This window comes from Myodes glareolus, chromosome 21 (genome assembly GCF_982192425.1).
Source record: "Myodes glareolus chromosome 21, mMyoGla1.1, whole genome shotgun sequence".
Lineage (NCBI taxonomy): Eukaryota > Metazoa > Chordata > Mammalia > Rodentia > Cricetidae > Myodes > Myodes glareolus.
The window spans coordinates 35215454-35233911 of record NC_142046.1 but is presented as its reverse complement, the minus strand read 5'-3'; the positions used below and the strand labels follow the sequence as shown (position 1 = coordinate 35233911).

Below are 18458 nucleotides of genomic sequence, written 5' to 3'. Positions count from 1 at the left end.
ACTGAAGGTGAGACCAGTGTAAAGGAGATTGCCTAAAAACAGTAAAAAATGAAAATTATATTGGCATCACAAAAGAAGCCTTAATGGCACCTAATCACTATTTTCATTATTTCATGGAGTGAAGGGCCTTTTGCTGGCCTGAAGGATGAAGGTAATCATCTCAGCTAGCAGAACTTCTCTCAGAAAAAAAAATAATTGGTAGCTTTATATGAAGTCACATGCCTCATGCTCAACACTGTCACTAGCCTGTGTTCTGACTGATGGGTGAAAAACCTAGTCCCAAAAGACCAGATGCCCATGGACTTCTTCAGATAGCCTGTAGAGTGACTTTGATAAGTAGGTTATGCTTTGACATTTTAAAGTGGTATGGTTTTTATAAAACCATGAACTTCGAGGTCAAGTAAACTTGTTTGACCCTTGCCTTTCCTGGAGCCCTGGTCCTGCCAGAGAGTAGAAAGCAAGACTCCACCACTTAGAAAGTGTGAGACAGTGGTTGGGTGTGAGATATGAGGGAAAGATTTCCACCTAAGCAGCTCGCTGGATGGGGTTTCCCTTGAAGGATACAGGGACGATTACAGGAAGAGAAGGTGATTCTTAGTGAAACCGGAGTTCACCTTCAAACCTGTTAGATTCAGATGTCTTGTAGATTCTCAGGTGGAAATATGAAGTTGGTCGGTTGACTGTATGAGTCTGGAGGTTCAAAGAATGTTTACGGGAATTTTACACAAAATTGGGGAACATTACTGTGTGGAAAATAATGTCCTGAGACTGGACAGCACAAAGGAGTTATGATGGGCAGACAGCTCCACCGACTGAACCCTGACATGCTCCCAGGTGAGACAGGAACCTGGTTGAGAGGTAGCAGGAGTGTGCACAGTTAATAAAGGGGGAGGATGGAGTTATCATTTGTGCCAAGTGTTTCTACCTGGGTTTGCTAATGCAGAGTCACTGGCAGCCCAAAGAATAAGTTGGTTGAGTTTACTTGGAGAAGGCTCTTGACTGAATACTAAAGAAGAAACCACTGAAGGTCAGAGTATATTGAATTCTTTCAAGAATTTTCTTAAAAGAAAGAAAGGAAGGAAGGAAGGAAGGAAGGAAGGAAGGAAGGAAGGAAGGAAGGAAGGAAGGAAGGTAATGAAAATGAATGGTCGCTGATGAAAAAGACAGTAACAAGGAATGTTTTAAGATAGAACACACAATTCCATGCTGCTACGCTGATGGGAAAATCCAACCGAAAATTGGATTTGCTGAGAGGAAACAGCTGGAATGATGCCCTTGAAGGAGGGGAGAGCTGGTCTGTAAGAGGAGGGATGACATCGCCATATGCCCTAACAGGTCTTCCATATGACAGATGCAGGTGGCGTGGTAGGGTTTGTGAATATCCTCTCTGTGCAATTCTGTTTTGCCAGGGACTTTATAATCCCATGAGGTAGAAAGGTTGTGCAGGTCTCCCATGTCTGAAAAGCCTGTAGAGTCGCCTTGTGCCACCCAGAGTGGCACATCCGGGTTTCAGTTGTGCGTTACCTGTCATTGTCGACAGAGCTGATGGGCCGCATTTTGTGCAGCTTGTAAAGGTAGTGAATCGTTTAGGATTCCTCAGACTTCATTGGTTCCACTTCCCAAGCGAAAGTCAGACTCGAGATCATGTTCTGCCTCAAGACCATGTTGCTTTGATCACTGTGGACATGTTCCTTTTCAGAGTTTTTTAATTTCCCCATCTCAAACTTGCAGCGTCTGCCATGATTGGGATTTAAAGTACAAAATGGGAAGGGAAAAGAAAGCTGAGGTTGCCACCATTCATCCCAGCTGGCTCCTTTTTCTCCCGCCTGTGTATTAAATACATGCTTGCTCAATGCGTGGCTGTAGGAAAGGCATCAAGGCGGCGCTGGTGCTCCCAGCTTCTTGTCTTTCAGATGTGCAGGCAGATGGCGGCTGGAAGTTGGGAGCTGAGTAGAGGTTCTACAAGAGCAGACATCTGGGGCACGATGTGCTGTCACTATTTGTGTTTCTCTCTTCCCCCCAATATTTACATGCCTTCCTCCTTTCGAGGACAGAGACCATATGTTGTTCTTTTTTGTGTCTTTCCCAGAGCCAGGCACATAATCAACCCCCTCTGATATTTTTGAATGAATAACGGAATGAAAAGAAGAAGTTTCCTGGAAACTCATGCAGTTTCTGTACTGCTGCTCTGAGTTACTCTGGGTATTGTGATAAAATGTCAAGCTGCCATTTTCCCAAAGAGGAAATTGATTTGTGGCACCACGTCATAATTGCTATAATGGAGACGAGGGCAAAAGAACCTGTGGAGTTTCTTTCTTATTTCATTTCATCCCACAGGTAAAATACAAAGAAGACTATGAGAAGAATAAAGGAAAAGCAGATTATAATGTGCTTCCTGCATCAGAGAACCCACTGCTCAGGCAGCTGAAGGCAGCAGGAAATGTCCTCAGTGACGTAAGTCAACTCTCTTCACGGATCTTTTATAACCTTAACTTCATGAGAGATGGAGTCTTTCTCCTTGTGTGATACCTGTATACCTGTATATCTGTATACCTTTATATCTGTATTCCTGTATAGCTGTATACCTGTATAGCTGTGTACCTGTATAGCTATATACCTGTATATCTGTATAACTGTGTACCTGTATAGCTATATACCTGTATATCTGTATAGCTGTATACCTGTATGGCTGTGTACCTGTATAGCTGTGTACCTGTATAGCTATATACCTGTATATCTGTATAACTGTGTACCTGTATAGCTATATACCTGTATACCTGTATGGTTGTGTACCTGTATAGCTGTGTACCTGTATAGCTGTGTACCTGTATAGCTGTGTACCTGTATAGCTGTGTACCTGTATAGCTGTATACCTGTATGGCTGTGTACCTGTATAACTGTGTACCTGTATAGCTATATACCTGTATACCTGTATAGCTGTATACCTGTATGGCTGTGTACCTGTATAGCTGTGTACCTGTATAGCTGTATACCTGTATAGCTGTGTACCTGTATAGCTGTATACCTGTATGGCTGTATACCTGTATGGCTGTGTACCTGTATGGCTGTGTACCTGTATAGCTGTGTACCTGTATAGCTGTGTACCTGTATAGCTTTGCTAGTGTTTTAAGGTTCTGGAGGAAGAGTGGCAGCAGAGCTGACTAGCCATAGAAGGCTGAGGGTCTCTAAACACAACATGCCTTACTATCTGTAGCCAGTGGAGTGAATTGAAAGGGCAGGGAAGTCCTCATCTGCTTAAAAGATTCCAGCATCTGGGGCTCCTTGTGGGCATGGAGCATTTTGTGCTGGGCTTCTGAACAGGCAAAGGAAGACCTTCAAAAACAGAGCTAGCACTTGAAATTGTCACCTGCAGACGTTTAACTCAGAAAATGTCCCCTGACTTGGTACCTGTCTACTTCTCCCAAGTAAGCTATTGGGGTTGAAATAGATAAAATAAGCCAGTGCTTGGTATTAGAAAACTAAAGATCCAAGATCAGTTTACCAATTTGACTAAAACACACACACACACACACATACACACACACTCACATGTATACACACACACTCACATTCATACACACACATACACACACCTGAAGTGCACACGTGTACACACACTGACACATATACACACATACTCACATACACACACACATGCACACATCTGAAGTGTACACATGTACAACAAACAAAATACATACACAATAAACATACACAGGCTAAATTGAGGTTTTATATGAACAGATTATATGAAAATTTTTTCCAAGATTCAAACATTTTACATAGCTCCCTGGATAGGTTAATGCTTCTCTACCCTTGAACTATGTCAGCATACTGGGGTGCATGTGTCTGGGGAGCAGGAGGGCAAGGAATAAGGTGTTAATTCATCTGTCCAAATGGCTGTGCTGTAACCTCAACACGAAGTGCTTTGTTTTCCAATGACGGGCACATTTACCAAACAAACCATCTCAGATCCACTGTTGCTAGAAGCAGGGATGGATTGACACTTTGAAAACTCAACATGAAAAAGTGATGATGGCCCACTTTCTCAGCCGTGCCCTTGAAACCAACCACTGATTGATTTTGTTATTTTAAGGCTAAACATAGATGCTAGCAGTGAAGGAGAACTAGTGGTGACTCATTCAGGCTTCAGATTCTCAGACGGGTCTTATTTTACGAAGCCTAATTGTGTGCTTTTCTACTTAACTTTTTATAAGAGTTTATTTGAAAAATAATAAAGCCATTATCATATCCTCTGCGTACTTGGGGCACAATAAGTGAGTATGCTGAGAGAAAGAGAGAGAGAGAGAGAGAGGAGAGAGAGAGAGAGAGAGAAGCTCAGAGACCCAGCCTGCCACCGAGGCTCAGCTAGGGGTAGCATGTTGGCTTCTTAAGCTTCTGAAATTGTCAAAATCTCAGGTTTTACAATCATCGCTAATAACGCCATGACACGGAGTGTTTGACTGTAGGTTTCTAAGGTAGTTGGCGGACGGTATCTTTTCTTCTCCTTTTGTCTGGTGTTGGAAAATATGAGCGTTATAATCAGCGTGGGAGTGACAGGATCTATTTTAACTGATTCCCTCCCCCTTTGGCAGAAACTATACAAGGAAAACTATGAAAAGACAAAGGCCAAGAGCATAAATTACTGCGAGACCCCGAAGTTTCAGCTTGATACAGTACTGCAGAACTTCAGCAGTGATGTAAGTATCATCACGTCACCCGTTGTCTTTATTATTATTTAATAAGTCACTGGCCAATTAACAAGTGGAATACATTTTGTCTTTCAGACTAAGTACAGAGATTCCTACCTAAAGAATATTTTGGGGCACTACGTAGGCAGCTTTGAGGACCCGTATCACACACACTGTATGAAAGTGACAGCCCAGAATAGTGACGTAAGTCCTAAGGCTGTCATTCTCACTTTCTAAATAAGATGTTGTGGGTTTAAAGCATAAAACGATGGTTGGATCATTGTATCTGATTACTTTCCCTCATAGAAAAACTACAGAGCAGAATATGAAGAGGACAGAGGCAAAGGCTTCTTCCCCCAGACCATCACCCAGGAATATGAAGCAATCAAGAAACTGGACCAGTGCAAAGATGTACGTTCACAGAGTGAGCTCGTGACAAAGTCCTTCGTCCTCCTTCAGTCCAGATGCTTCCTACTTCGGGGACATTGATCCAGATGTCGCTGCCCTTTGTGGCATCTAGTGGCTGAGATGCTTCCACAATGCTGACCACTTTACAAATATATCTAAGAAAGGCAGCTGTAAGATACGATTCTGTGGAGGACATACTTCTCTTCCTGCTGGCATCCCAGGTCTCAAGAGCTAATGCGAGCTCATCGCTGTGAAGAGCTGTCAGGAATCTAAAAACATGGTGTCGTTCTTCATAGTCACAGAAGAGCGCCTCTCAGACAAACTGCAATCCAGCTAAAAACAAATAACCTTAAATGTTTGCTTAGCCACCAGCTTCATCAGGGTGGGGCGGGACAGCTTCTTTCCTGACTCAGAGACCACCTTGGACATCACAAACCCCACTAAACCAAACTCCTTTGTTCCCTTCCAGCACACCTACAAAGCCCACCCGGATAAGACCAAGTTTACTCAAGTTACGGACTCTCCCGTTCTGTTGCAAGCTCAGGTCAATTCCAAACAGCTGAGTGACGTAAGTCCTTCTAAGTACCCATCTGGGGAAGCAGTTATGGGAGTGGGGAGGCATTTCATAAATCTATGCAGAAATCCAATTCATTCCATTTTGCAGTTCTAGGTTCAAACCTCAAGTCTTGTTCATGCTGAGAATAATGCTCTACCTCTACCTTCTCAGCTGATAAAATCCAGCTTCTTGTTTGATTATATTGATTAGAAAACCATTACCTTTGAGTAGATGTTTATATAGTTGTAATCATTTAAAATATCTTTCTATCTGGATGGGCTGAAGCTTTTTGAGTATACAATGCTTAGTAAAAACTCTTAGTAAGAAACCAGTATAGCTTAAATTATTGAAAGGAACACAACTTCTAAAAATGGATTCACAGCCCAGCTTCTTGTGACAAAGTATTCAAATGAGTTCATCTTTCTGTACCTCTTTCTCTTATATAATTTGTAGGTGTTTGGAAATCAACATGGTAGGAGACGTGGTTTGAGTATACAGTCAGGAGCAGACCAGATAGCATACAGGCTTCTCTTTGCCAGCTACCTTTCTAGAAAACTGAAACCTAGAGATAACTTTTATCATATGAGCTTTTTGTATGAACCTCCATGCCTGTCTTGACCTAAAAAATAAATAAATAAATAAAAATGACCCCAGTATATTTATGGCCAAGATGACAGGTCCACCACAGTATCAGTAAGCACGATATATGCCAGGTGACACTTATGAAGGGGTCTCCAGTAAGTGGCATCAGTGAGGACAGGAACGCCAGGACAGTGTATCTGAACCAACGAGGCCAATTGTGAAAGGCGTGGAGAGGAATGTGCATGAAGAGCCCCCTCATTCTGTCACCTACTGTGGCAGAGGCCACGGGGACTGTGAAGGACACGGTGACAGCTGACAAGGGCCCAGGACACGGGTTCAGCATGCACGGTGACTTTCCTAAGCACTCGCTCTCGTGATGGTTTTCAGTTATTTCACAAAATGCCTGAAGGAGGAGGTTTTGTATTTCGTAAACCTTTTTCTTCTGAATTTAACGATCCACTCCCTCTCTTTCCCTCTCCCTGTCTCTCTCTCTCCTTCTTCCTGTCTCTCTCTCTCCCTCTCTCTCTCTCTCTCTCCCTCTCTCTCCCTCCCCCCCGCCCTCTCTCTCTCTCCTCCTCCTCTCTCTGCCCCATACCCTGCTTCCTGCTCTTTAGCTGAATTACAAAGCCAAACACGAAAGTGAAAAATTCAAGTGTCATATACCTCCAGATGCTCCCGCCTTTATCCAGCACAGAGTCAATGCCTATAACCTGAGTGACGTAAGTGCCTCGTGGACCGCACCGTATGGGGGTCACACTGCTAGCCGTGTGCCGAGTTTTGAGTTGCTTCATTGTAGTTCAATGACGACTTCAGTGGTGAAGCTAGGAAGCACCGGTGACGTTCACGTCATGTTTCTACCTTTCTGTCAGTGTCCCTTTAAGCTGACCTTGCATATCCCTGCTGCCTCTGTGTAGCCGTTTTGTAAGTAGCTTCATTTAATTGTTAGTAACCTTAATGGTTTCTAATCAGCTTCTAGAATGTCACCACGAGTGTGTGTTTCATTGTAAATCTTAATGTTACATCTGCCAGCCGCATTTATGTATACTACGCCATAATTCAATTTTCCTAGTATATGATCTTTTTTAGAAATGATTTCCTTTAATCCCCAGGCCTATAGTATCCTGTTTTACACAAATTAGACTTATGTCTAGATGTAAGAAAGCTTATGCTAATGATAACACTGAGGATCTAAAGGGCGGAAGGCCAGGAATCCATTGCCAGCTTTCATTTTCCAAATTAAATTTCATAGAAAAGTTAAATTACCCTCTTAACTTCTTCAGTAATTCCCAAAACAAGTACTGTGATTATCTGGGCAGTAGAATGATTCATGAAATGACCTCTGAGTGGATTTAAAGGACAAACAAAAGCGATGCCTGAAACCACCAAGAGTGAGCTAACTGCTGCATGCTTGGACCACTCTCTACTCTTTAGTTCTGGGCTCAAATATTAGTGTGGCCCCTGGAATTGGGCTAATTTGAAAGATTCTGATGGAGAACAAGAAACCTAGTCTTAGAATTAGAAGCTCCATCTTAAAGAGAATTACCTTAAATATGCACAATTGCTAGACCATGAATAGGTCTGTTTATTTTCTGTTAGGAATACACCAATGAGTTAGCCTAGCCTTGGTCTTCAAATGTGATGACAGGCATTTCACTTTTGTTAATTCCTTTCCCAGAATGTCTACAAGCAAGACTGGGAGAAGAGCAAAGCTAAGAAGTTTGACATCAAGGTGGATGCCATCCCCCTGCTGGCAGCCAAGGCCAACAGCAAGAATGCCAGCGATGTGAGTGTGGCCCTGGGCAGGGCTGGACTGGGCTGGGCTGCTGGCCTGGGATGTCCCTGCTGATGTGTGGCGTCCCTGCAGGTGATGTACAAGAAGGACTATGAGAAGAGCAAAGGCAAGATGATCGGCGCCCTCAGCATCAATGATGACCCCAAGATGCTGCACTCCCTGAAGACAGCCAAAAACCAGAGCGATGTAAGTATCTTTGCAAAACCGCTCTGTTTTGATGTGGGTACCCTACTAATTAATATAGCCTTGGGTTGGATGTCAGCCTACACTCAAACCTGATTCACATAATTAAATGTGGAGAGGGCTATGGTTAGCTGAGACTCACCGTTTGTGACGTCATTCTCCTCTGGGAAGCTTGATTCTTTGATCTCCTCTCAGCCTTTGTTTTATGAGGAGGAAACAAACCCTAGAAACATTGTCTTCTTTGTTTCCCAGAAATGGGCTAAATATATTAGTATAAACAGTGTTCCTAGTATCAGTGTGGGTGCGCACCCACTCAGTGCCCTGAACTAAGGTATTTGCAAGGCTACTCGGAAAACAGACAGCAAGTGAGAAGACCAACTGGGAAACAAAGCAGGAGACCCAGTTGAGGCATGAATGCCAAAGCAAGATACATCAGTTTGAGAATTTTATAAATGGTGGCTTCATTGTGAAGATTTTAATCCTGACTTTAGAAAAAAAAAAACTACTGAAACTGCCTTTGTAATTCCTAATAAGAAAGAAATTCTTATATTTCATGTCGTTTACAAGATTCCCTGTTTTATTGAGTGTATTTTGAGGTTCCTATATGAGAAAATTAAAAGGGAGTGTGGAGAAGCCTGTGACAGATGTACACATTAAAGGACTAAAAATCCAAAAAGCCATCGTTCAAGGACAGCTGCTAAACAGGGAACGTAGGTTAGCGGGGAAGGCTCACTTCTAGGGGTATGACAAAATGCGTTTGGACCAAGTGCCGAGCTCATGACTTTGTGGGACTGCCTGTGTCCTCAGGCCCTTCTTAGGCCTTGGGACTCATTTTACTTCAATTTTTTAACTCCTATTTTTTTAAGTAATTCATGTTTTTCAAGCATCGGGAAGTGGGGGAGTTATTTCAAGGCAGAACTTCTCTTGAGTGGCAACATTCATTCTTTGGGTCTGAGCAATACTGAGATGGGCAATATGAACACTTGTCATCGTTAGCACCTAGTATCATACAAGACATGAGCCTCACGGGTATCCTTTCTTCGTGGTGGAAAACGGTGGAAGAAAACATCACCATCCCGTCCCATTGTTTCAAGTCTGGCAATGCCCCTGGCGGCTGTTGGTGTGTGAGATATAGTTTCCTTTGCTCACTTTTCTTTTTTCCTTTGGCAGAGGCTATACAGGGAAAACTATGAGAAGACCAAGGCCAAGAGTATGAATTATTGTGAGACCCCTAAGTATCAACTCGACACCCTTCTGAAGAACTTCAGTGAGGTGCGGAGGGCCACGCCCGCCTCTTGGGCGGGACGGCTTTTCCTGCCCATTGAAAAATCACTGCTAACGCAGAGCATTGTTTTCTCTACTAGGCAAAATATAAAGATTCATACGTGAAGAATATTTTGGGCCACTATGTAGGCAGCTTTGAGGACCCATACCATACACACTGCATGAAAGTTACAGCTCAAAACAGTGACGTAAGTTTGCAGCCAGTGACTCGGGCCTGCCACTGCATTGCTTGGGAGCAGCAGCCATCCTGATTGGTTTTGTCCTTGTGCTTTATAGAAGAGCTACAAAGCAGAATATGAAGAAGACAAAGGGAAGTGCTATTTCCCTCAGACGATAACTCAGGAATACGAAGCTATCAAGAAGTTGGACCAGTGTAAAGATGTAAGTCAGCGGCCCTGAGTTCCTCAGACTGGGTGTGGGATGCTTGTGACATCTAGTGGTATCTTTCATAGGCATTCAAATGCTCTCACCTAGTAGTCAGGATATGATATTTTATTTAAACTGGGCCTTGAGGGTAGGATTGGAGAACACCAGAATTACTAAGAAGAAGTCCATTGGCTATGAAATTCTTTCAGGTTTAATGTCTATATTTTCATTAGTATGTACAGCTATTAATCCAGGGCAAAAGGACACTACCCAGGTTTGTCATAATCAGGGTCTTCATTGCCCAACAAAGTGACACCAGGGCATGAGTCAGGCACTGTCCTCAATGCTGGAGACTAGGGTACCATGGTGACCTGCTCTTCAGGAAGTTCTGTTGGAGTGGAAGAGACAGGCAGTGAAGAAGAAACACTTAGGAACAAGGAAGAGATGGACCCAGGCAATCTGAAGCAAGACTATTCTGCCATGCCCAGATCAGGGCAGAAAGAACAATCTCGAGAGAGAAAGGGACATTGAGAGAAGACGAGACTAGGATGTGCTGGGAGGGTGAGGATGCAAACAGGAAGGGAGGGTAGGATGTGCAGAACTCATAGCTCAAAGTACAGCCCTGACTGGATACAAGTTTCAATGCAGAGGCATCTCAGCCGCATAGATGCAACAGAAAACTCAGTCATTTCTCTGCCTTTGGGTTAATATCAAATGTAGAAAAACCAAGAGAGTGGGGAGAAGGAGACAGAGGGGAGAAGAAATGGAGGAAAATAATGTTATTATATTTTAGTATAAATGCTACACATCTACAGCTTAACATTGGGAGGGGAAGGGGGGAGATGAAAGAAGGGAAAGAGAAAAAGAGAAGACGAGGATTCTAGCATCGGACCGGTTTTTCAGAACTAAAGAAAGCAAAGTTTTGGATGGAAACGTCCCGTGCATTGGTGTGGGACGAACAGGAATAGAAAATTACAGTGTGAACCATCAGCGAAGGCTGTCTTCTCTTCCAGCACACCTACAAAGTGCATCCTGATAAGACTAAATTCACCGCAGTCACCGACACTCCCGTGCTGCTGCAAGCCCAGCTCAACACCAAACAGCTCAGTGATGTAAGTGTCCTGACTCACGTCGGAGGGGGCGACCCAGGGATGGCTTACTGGAAATCTCAGTGTCTTCAAGGATTCTTCTGTCATGCCGTTAATGCCACGGTTCAGATTTTGCTTAATAAAATGCAAATGAAGCTGCTAGATCGAGTTGCAGCCCCCAGCAGACTGATACACAGCAATATAGTAACTGAGAGTTTTAAGTAATCCACTAATTTTTTTCATACGATTGCTTTACTTATTAAAATGTGCCCCACAAACACTAGAATTTTGTGCCCCAAACAGTTGCAGCAGAGGTATCCATTTGGCAGGCAGAAAGGGAAGTATTCCTGTTCTGGTAAAGTCACAAAGACTTTGCAAAAAGAAAAAAGGTGTACTATAACAAAGCATTACTCCAGGCAGTTGGCGGGAAACAGAGAGTTAAAATATGGGGGCCACTGAGATGACTCAGTGCGTGCTTGCTGCTAAGTCTGATGTCCTGAGTTCAATCTCTGATCTTCTTCTACGTAGTGGAAGTAGAGAACTGACTTCCAAAAGTAGTCCTCTGACCTCTTGTCAGACTTGTCTCTCTCTCTCTCTCTCTCTCTCTCTCTCTCTCTCTCTCTCTCTCTCTCTCTCTCTCTCTCTCACACACACACACACACACACACACACACACACACACACACACACACAAAAATAGTTTTAAAATGTAATTTAAAGCATTTTAAAATTAAAGATAGCCCAATAGCTACATCACCTCTTCCTCCATGTCTCCTGTACCTAAGGCGCAGGAGACATGGAGGAAGAGGTGGGTAAAAGGTGTTAAGAGCCAGAGAACCGTGAAATCTGCCGTGAATTGTGTCTCCTAGAAATGACAGACAAGCTTCACTCCTGATACCTCAACAGTATGGCTAGCTATGCAAGACCTGGACAATGATACCAACAGACAGGCTAACATGAAGGGGGATTCTCTGGGAGCCCCACCCTTAGACAGAGAACTACTGACCGTTAGGGGTGCTGAGAGTGGGAGAGAGAGGAACCCCACATAGGGAGGAACCCCATAGTTATCCAGGACTAGCGCTCAGCCCTGAAATAATCATGTACATGCAGGCTGCACTGAATGAACTCAACAGGTCATACTTATTTAGGCATGTGTGTGTGTGTGTTCATGTGTGCCTGTGTGTATGTATAGTAGGAACTGAAGTAAGAAGGGAGCAGGAATTTGAGAGGGAGTAAGGGGACATGGGAGGAGTTGAAGGAAGGAAAGAGAACGGACGGGAAATAAAACAGCTATACTTTAATAAAAAGCTAGGCTAGGATGGCAAGGAGAGGAACCACGGAAAGAGCACTCTGGGCAGACCGCTGAGGAAAGCCTGGAGCAGCGACGGTGTGGCCAGCACTTTAGAACTGGGTTAAGCTGCCCCCGGGAATTATTCTGGTGTTGTTATTGCACTGACTACAGAATTCCATAACTGCATTTTCATGCCTTCCAAGCCCATCCTTGTGATGTCAGTGAGGCATGTATTAGCATGTCTACTGTACAGCAACAGCCACGAAATGTCTAAGTGAAGTCCAGGTGCCCACAGTCTGCCTGAGAGCGGGAATGAGATGCTGACGAGATTAAGAAGCTCTTTGAAGCATGTTCCTTAAACAGACACAATACTGTCTTACACAAATTCAAGGAAATCCCTGCTTTGAACTGTTTGAATATCGGCTGAGTCCATTTTCTGGGCTATGAAAAAATACCTGGGCCAAGTAACTTATAAAGTATAGAAGTGACCCTGGACTGAAATCTCAGCACTTGAGGGGCCGAAGCAGGGGAATCTTGAGTTTGAGGGTAGCCTGGGCTATATGGTAAGATGCTATTTCTAAAACCACTTCCTTATCCCTCAAAAGGAATAGAGGTTTACTTAGTTCATAGTTCCAAAGACTAGGGAGTCTAAGGACTTGGTGCCAGCTCAGACAAGGGCTTCCTATTGAATCACGACATGGTGCAGGTATTGCCTAGGGAGATGCAGATTAAGCCCTCCCCAGAGCTCCCTTGAGTAATAAAGCCACTCCTGCAGATGAATCCACTCACATCTGACAGGTACCTCCTGTCAAATAGCGTCCACATGACTTAAGGGGATTACATTTCAACTTCATGAACCTTGGGGCACACAGTCAGCCCACAGCAACATGTCTTCTCCCTTCTCCCCGCCCCCCAGCTGAATTACAAAGCAAAGCATGAAGGTGAGAAATTCAAGTGTAACGTGCCAGCAGACGCACCGGAGTTCATTCAGCACAGAGTCAACGCTTACAACCTGAGCGATGTAAGTATGGGGAGAAAGTACAAGTCTGCCGGAAGACGCGGAGCTAGACTCCACGCTGCTAGCTGTGGAGATGGTCAGCAGTGGACGTGGGGACTTTACGTGGCCCAGGTTCTGGAGACCTACTTCATTATCAGATGTCGTGTCCATGGCCTCCGTTATTATCACAAGCATTCTCTCATGTGTCTGTTTGATAATTTCTAGGGTTCTTGAGATTTCTCCCATGTAAATGTCTCATTTTCCCCTTTCTAAGTGGTTGTTGGTTATATCGTTTTTGATGGTATAGACAAGGGGCTCTAGAATGTTCTTAATTAAAACAGAATATGCTATCTATAATTTTAGTGGTGTAGAAGGAGAAGCTATATAATACACCAATAGTTATACTACAATTTGGTTAATAAATTACTCATAGATGAAATAAATTTGTAGATTAAAAACTTTCAATTCTTTTTATGTTCACTGGATTAACCTGTTACCAATGTCTTTTTTTTTTATTTAATAATTTCTTTTCTGAAACTTCCCCAGAATGTCTACAAGCAAGACTGGGAGAAGAGCAAAGCTAAGAAGTTTGACATCAAGGTGGATGCCATCCCCCTGCTGGCAGCCAAGGCCAACAGCAAGAATGCCAGCGATGTGAGTGTGGCCCTGGGCTGGGCTGGGCTGGGCTGGGCTGCTGGCCTGGGATGTCCCTGCTGATGTGTGGTGTCCCTGCAGGTGATGTACAAGAAGGACTATGAGAAGAGCAAAGGCAAGATGATTGGCGCCCTCAGCATCAACGATGACCCCAAGATGCTGCACTCCCTGAAGACAGCCAAAAACCAGAGCGATGTGAGTGTCTGCCCTGTTGTCAAGATGGTTTCACTGACCAAATGCAGGGTGTGGAAGGATTCCAGGTGGATGGTTTTGCGCCCATTGGGCCCTCAAGTTCATAAGAACCTGCTGGGAGCTTTAGAGGTAGTGCGGGCCCTGGCTCTTGCGTGCCTCACCTTTGAGAACAGAAATTATTGGCGGTGTTTGACATTCGTTCCACTTTGAAGACTCTGCATTAATATTTAACAGAGCATCAGTTTTTGTTCTCAAAACCTCCTATAATAAATCTCGAAGGTGTTTAAATCTAATTGAAAGGTAGCTTTTAAATTGACTTGAAAACTGTCTTTAGAAGAAACTGATGAACTTCCAATATAAAATCAAGTATGGCTGTCAATGCTTACACTTGCCTTTAATAATTGGTAGTGGTCTCCACCTAAGAAAAAATTCCATTGATGATTAAGCCTTTTTTAAAACATGATTTATAAAATACAGACCACCTTTGTAGGACATTTTCTTCATCATACCTATTTCCTTGATTTCAGGGATTTGTGGATTCCATAAAAGTGGTCCATGGGTCATTTATCCTGTTCTAGTTATTTTTACTATAGAGAGACAAGCAGCTGTTCTTGCCAATTACCGTCCATACTGCTTAGAAGATATTTTAAGAGTGGCTACAGTGTTTGGCATAGCTTTCAAACACTGGTTTCCATGGTGAAGAAGGAAGATGTGGGTATCATTTACTTGCTTCAACCATGTGTGCACACAATAATCTGTGTGTGCTTTCTTTATCGTTATTGTGAGCATCATACAGTGCTCCTGCAATGCCTCTGCGTTTCCACCATTCTGTGTGCCTTCAGGTTCAAAAGCTAGAACCAAGTCCACACCGATGCCACAGAAACCTACAGTATTCTTATTGGTTTGCTTTTCATCCTGTCCTTGAGAGCATTAGAGCACTAGGTGCAAAATCAACCTGTGAGTTCTTATTAATTGATTGACATTTGCAACCGAAAGACACCATCAGTCTCATTAGCCCAGGCTAATGCCAAGCTGTGTCTAGCAAGGAGGTTTTTTCCTTAAAGTCATTTGCATCGTCAATGATTTTTTTAGAATGGATTTTTTTAGGTTGGCACACAAAGCAATTTGACCATGTCCATCATGGCATCTTCACACATGACCGTGTCATCAGACTCTGTTCTCCTTACGTCACCTCCCCACTGCCTTTCTTCATGTTTGCCCATGCCCTCTGACCTGCTTCATTCCTTCTGAGTCCTAACTAGTCTCCCTGACATAGTTAGGAGCTTGTTGCTGTGAAGAGACACCACGACCATGGCAACTCTTACAGAGGAAAACATCTGATTGGGGCTGGCTTACAGTTCAGAGGTTCAGTCCGTTCTCATCATGGCGGGAAGCATGGCGGCACACAGGCAGACCTGGTGCTAAAGAAGGAGCTGAGAGTTCTACATCCTGATTGGCAGGCAGCAGGAAATGAATTGGCTTGAGGTTAAGAGACCTCAAAGCCAACCCCGTAGTGACACACTTCCTCCATCAAGCCACACCTACTCCAAGAAGGCCACACCTCCTAATAGTGCCACTCCCTATGAACCTAGGGGGGCTATTTTCTGTCAAGCTGCCACACTCCCCCTCTATTTTCTTGTCATCTGTATTTCCATTACCCTCTCTGTTTCCCATCTTCCTTAAGGACTTTTCTTTTTTCTCACCCCCTTTGAAGTTTGTGACCTATATACCAACACACACACATACACATATACACACAAAGTCTAAATTTAGGCACCATAGATGACCAAACATGGAATTTGCCTTTCTGAGCCTGCCTTATTTTTCCTCACAACAATTCCATTTGTATCCATTTTTCTTCAAATGCCTTAATTTTATTTTTATTCACGGCTACATAAAATTCCATTGTGTAGAGGAACCATGTTCTCTGGATCCGTTTGACTGCCGATGGACAGCTAGGGCAGTTGCCTTTCCTGGCTATTGTGAATAATATTTCGGCAATCAACACAAATGCGCAAGGATTTCCGTGGTGTGTTTTGACAGCGTTTTATGGATGCTGATATGAGTCAGCTGCTGAGAACATAAACATGAGCGTCTGAACAGTCCAGCAAATCGCTCCCCCCACTCCCCCACCTCCCCACAGCTGCTGCTGCAGCATCGCCTTGTTCGTCCCTTTCCTATGGGACAGGCTTTAAACATGCGCTGGCGTGGCACAGCGCGTTCCCAAGCTTTCCATTCATCATTCAGGGCTTGGGTTTTATAATTTTTGAACTCAACCCCTGCAAATAACATCCCACCAGATGTAAGAAGGCAGAAAAAAGTCCCCTGAGCTTACTGATATAGCTGTTCTCTGGCTGAAAAACTTTGGAAGCTGATGTGGTAGTTCATGCTTGTAATCCCAGCACTCAGGAGGCTGAGGCAGGAGGACTGCCGTAAGTTCGTTTTCAGCCTGGGCTCCATAGATAGTACCAGGCCAGCCAGAGCCATACAAGCAACACTCTGTCTAAAATGTCAGAAGAGAAAAGTAAAATAAATTTGGGAAGATTCATATATGATTTTTTTTCTAGAGGAACTTGATGATATAAGATGATATAAGAACAAATTTGGGGCAAAGTAATTACTCAAATGTTTGCACCTATTACTCTAAGTTACACTTACTCTACTGTCATGAGAACTCATTAAGAACGAGTGGGACTAAATGCTCTCTTCTTCCAGCGTGAATACCGTAAAGACTACGAGAAGTCAAAGACGATCTACACCGCCCCTCTTGATATGCTCCAAGTCACCCAAGCTAAGAAATCCCAGGAGATTGCCAGTGACGTGGACTACAAGCACGTCTTGCACAACTACAGCTACCCACCAGACAGCATCAGTGTGGACCTCGCGAAGAAGGCGTACGCGCTGCAGAGCGACGTGAGTAGCGGCCTTCTCTTCCCCTCTTTGGAAGGGGAGACGGGACAGGATCTAGCCCGAGCCTGGCCTTTAGTCCTCTCTGAAGCATCTGCCTTTTGTGAGGAAGCATGGAGATCCAAGGGAAATGGTCCCTTGGTTCTTAGAAGTTCGTGTCCTCGGGATTGGACACCTGTGTCTGGTGTGTGCTGTTACTATTTCCTTCTGGAAAAGTTAGCAGCCTTGCTGAGCTGAGAGCCCTCGGCTGTTAAACTGGAGTAAAACAAAAATTGTTTTGAGTATTTAATGGATGCCAAGGGCCAGAAAGATGGTCCAGAAGGTCAAAGTGTGCTGTCTATTAAGCAGTAAATCCCCTTTTCTCTCTTCTGGCCCCCAGAAACCACCGTTGCTGTAAGTTGGGCTATTGTAGACCCCTCACATATGTGGAATTATACAGTATTTGTCTTTGGAAACTGAGTTTTTTCCCTTAACATAGTGCCCTCAAGGTTGAACCTTGTTACAGCTTTTGTCAGAGTTTTCTTCTTTTTGAAAGCTGAACAATCTCCCATTATCAATGTATGCTACGTCTTGTGTATCCACTCTTCCATTGGCAACTGTTTGGCTTGCTCCCACCTTCTAGCTACGGGGAATTGTACATGTGACCATAAGTAATCGATTGTCCTGTCAACGTCTGATTGCAGTTCTTTTGGGTAGATAACCCAGAAGTCAAATTGTTAGGTCATATGACAGTCTTTTAGTTTTCTGCAAAACTATTTTTCCAATGATTGAATCATTTATACTCCTACCGTCAGCACAGAACCAAGCAGGCAGTCGGAGAGATGGGAAACTCAGCTTGATAGCACCTGGGCACAAACCCAAGCTCATGCTTTGGAAAGTTCAACTTTTATAGGTCAGGTGACAGTGCAACAATCTAAGGCCGGTCTCTGAGTCCCATCGCAGACATGTCTGCAGGAAGAAATTAAAATATACCAACGCTCGCAGACAGCAAATAAAGCATCCCTTTCTTGGTGACCAGGATCTGCAAGATGACCTTTGATAGCTGCCCAAATCATTCTTTTAGGCAGTTTCTGCAAGTGTTTGCCATCCCAAGGCAAGAGCAAGGGGCTTTAACCTGTGAGCAGAATGAACTCAGCATCCTTGAGTAAAACTTTAACTTGTTCTATTTTCTAAGCAGTCTGATAATTTCCAGGCAGGAATTTCTATTAGACTATCAAAATACAGAGTGATAGTTTGATTTTGTTAGGTCCATATCTGAGGATAATATATATATAATATATAATATATATAATAATATATATTATATATATTATATTATATAATAATAATACATATTATATTTATATATATTTCTCATCTCCACTTTACTACCAGTGACAGTTGCAATATGTAGGATCTTGTTTCTTAATTTTTTAATTTTTCTGTGTGTCTTAAATACAACTCTATTTGAAGGTCCCCAGAGGCAAG

General features: G+C 43.5%; 1 protein-coding gene across 6 annotated transcripts in view; it reads left to right on the top strand.

Annotated features, from left to right (window-relative positions):
* Neb (nebulin) overlaps positions 1-18458 on the top strand; it is a 182921-nt gene that overhangs the window by 19159 nt on the left and 145304 nt on the right. For 5 of the 6 annotated variants that reach the window (XM_087899948.1, XM_087899947.1, XM_087899945.1 and 2 more), the window contains exons 11-26: positions 2338-2454; positions 4596-4700; positions 4788-4895; positions 4998-5102; positions 5569-5667; positions 6852-6956; positions 7913-8020; positions 8102-8215; positions 9383-9484; positions 9577-9684; positions 9773-9877; positions 10876-10974; positions 13158-13262; positions 13785-13892; positions 13974-14087; positions 16800-16997. In XM_087899948.1, coding sequence (XP_087756074.1) covers positions 2338-2454; positions 4596-4700; positions 4788-4895; positions 4998-5102; positions 5569-5667; positions 6852-6956; positions 7913-8020; positions 8102-8215; positions 9383-9484; positions 9577-9684; positions 9773-9877; positions 10876-10974; positions 13158-13262; positions 13785-13892; positions 13974-14087; positions 16800-16997 — 1800 coding nt within the window. The remainder of the gene's footprint in view (positions 1-2337; positions 2455-4595; positions 4701-4787; positions 4896-4997; positions 5103-5568; positions 5668-6851; positions 6957-7912; positions 8021-8101; positions 8216-9382; positions 9485-9576; positions 9685-9772; positions 9878-10875; positions 10975-13157; positions 13263-13784; positions 13893-13973; positions 14088-16799; positions 16998-18458) is intronic. The other variant, XM_087899946.1, reaches the window with a different exon arrangement.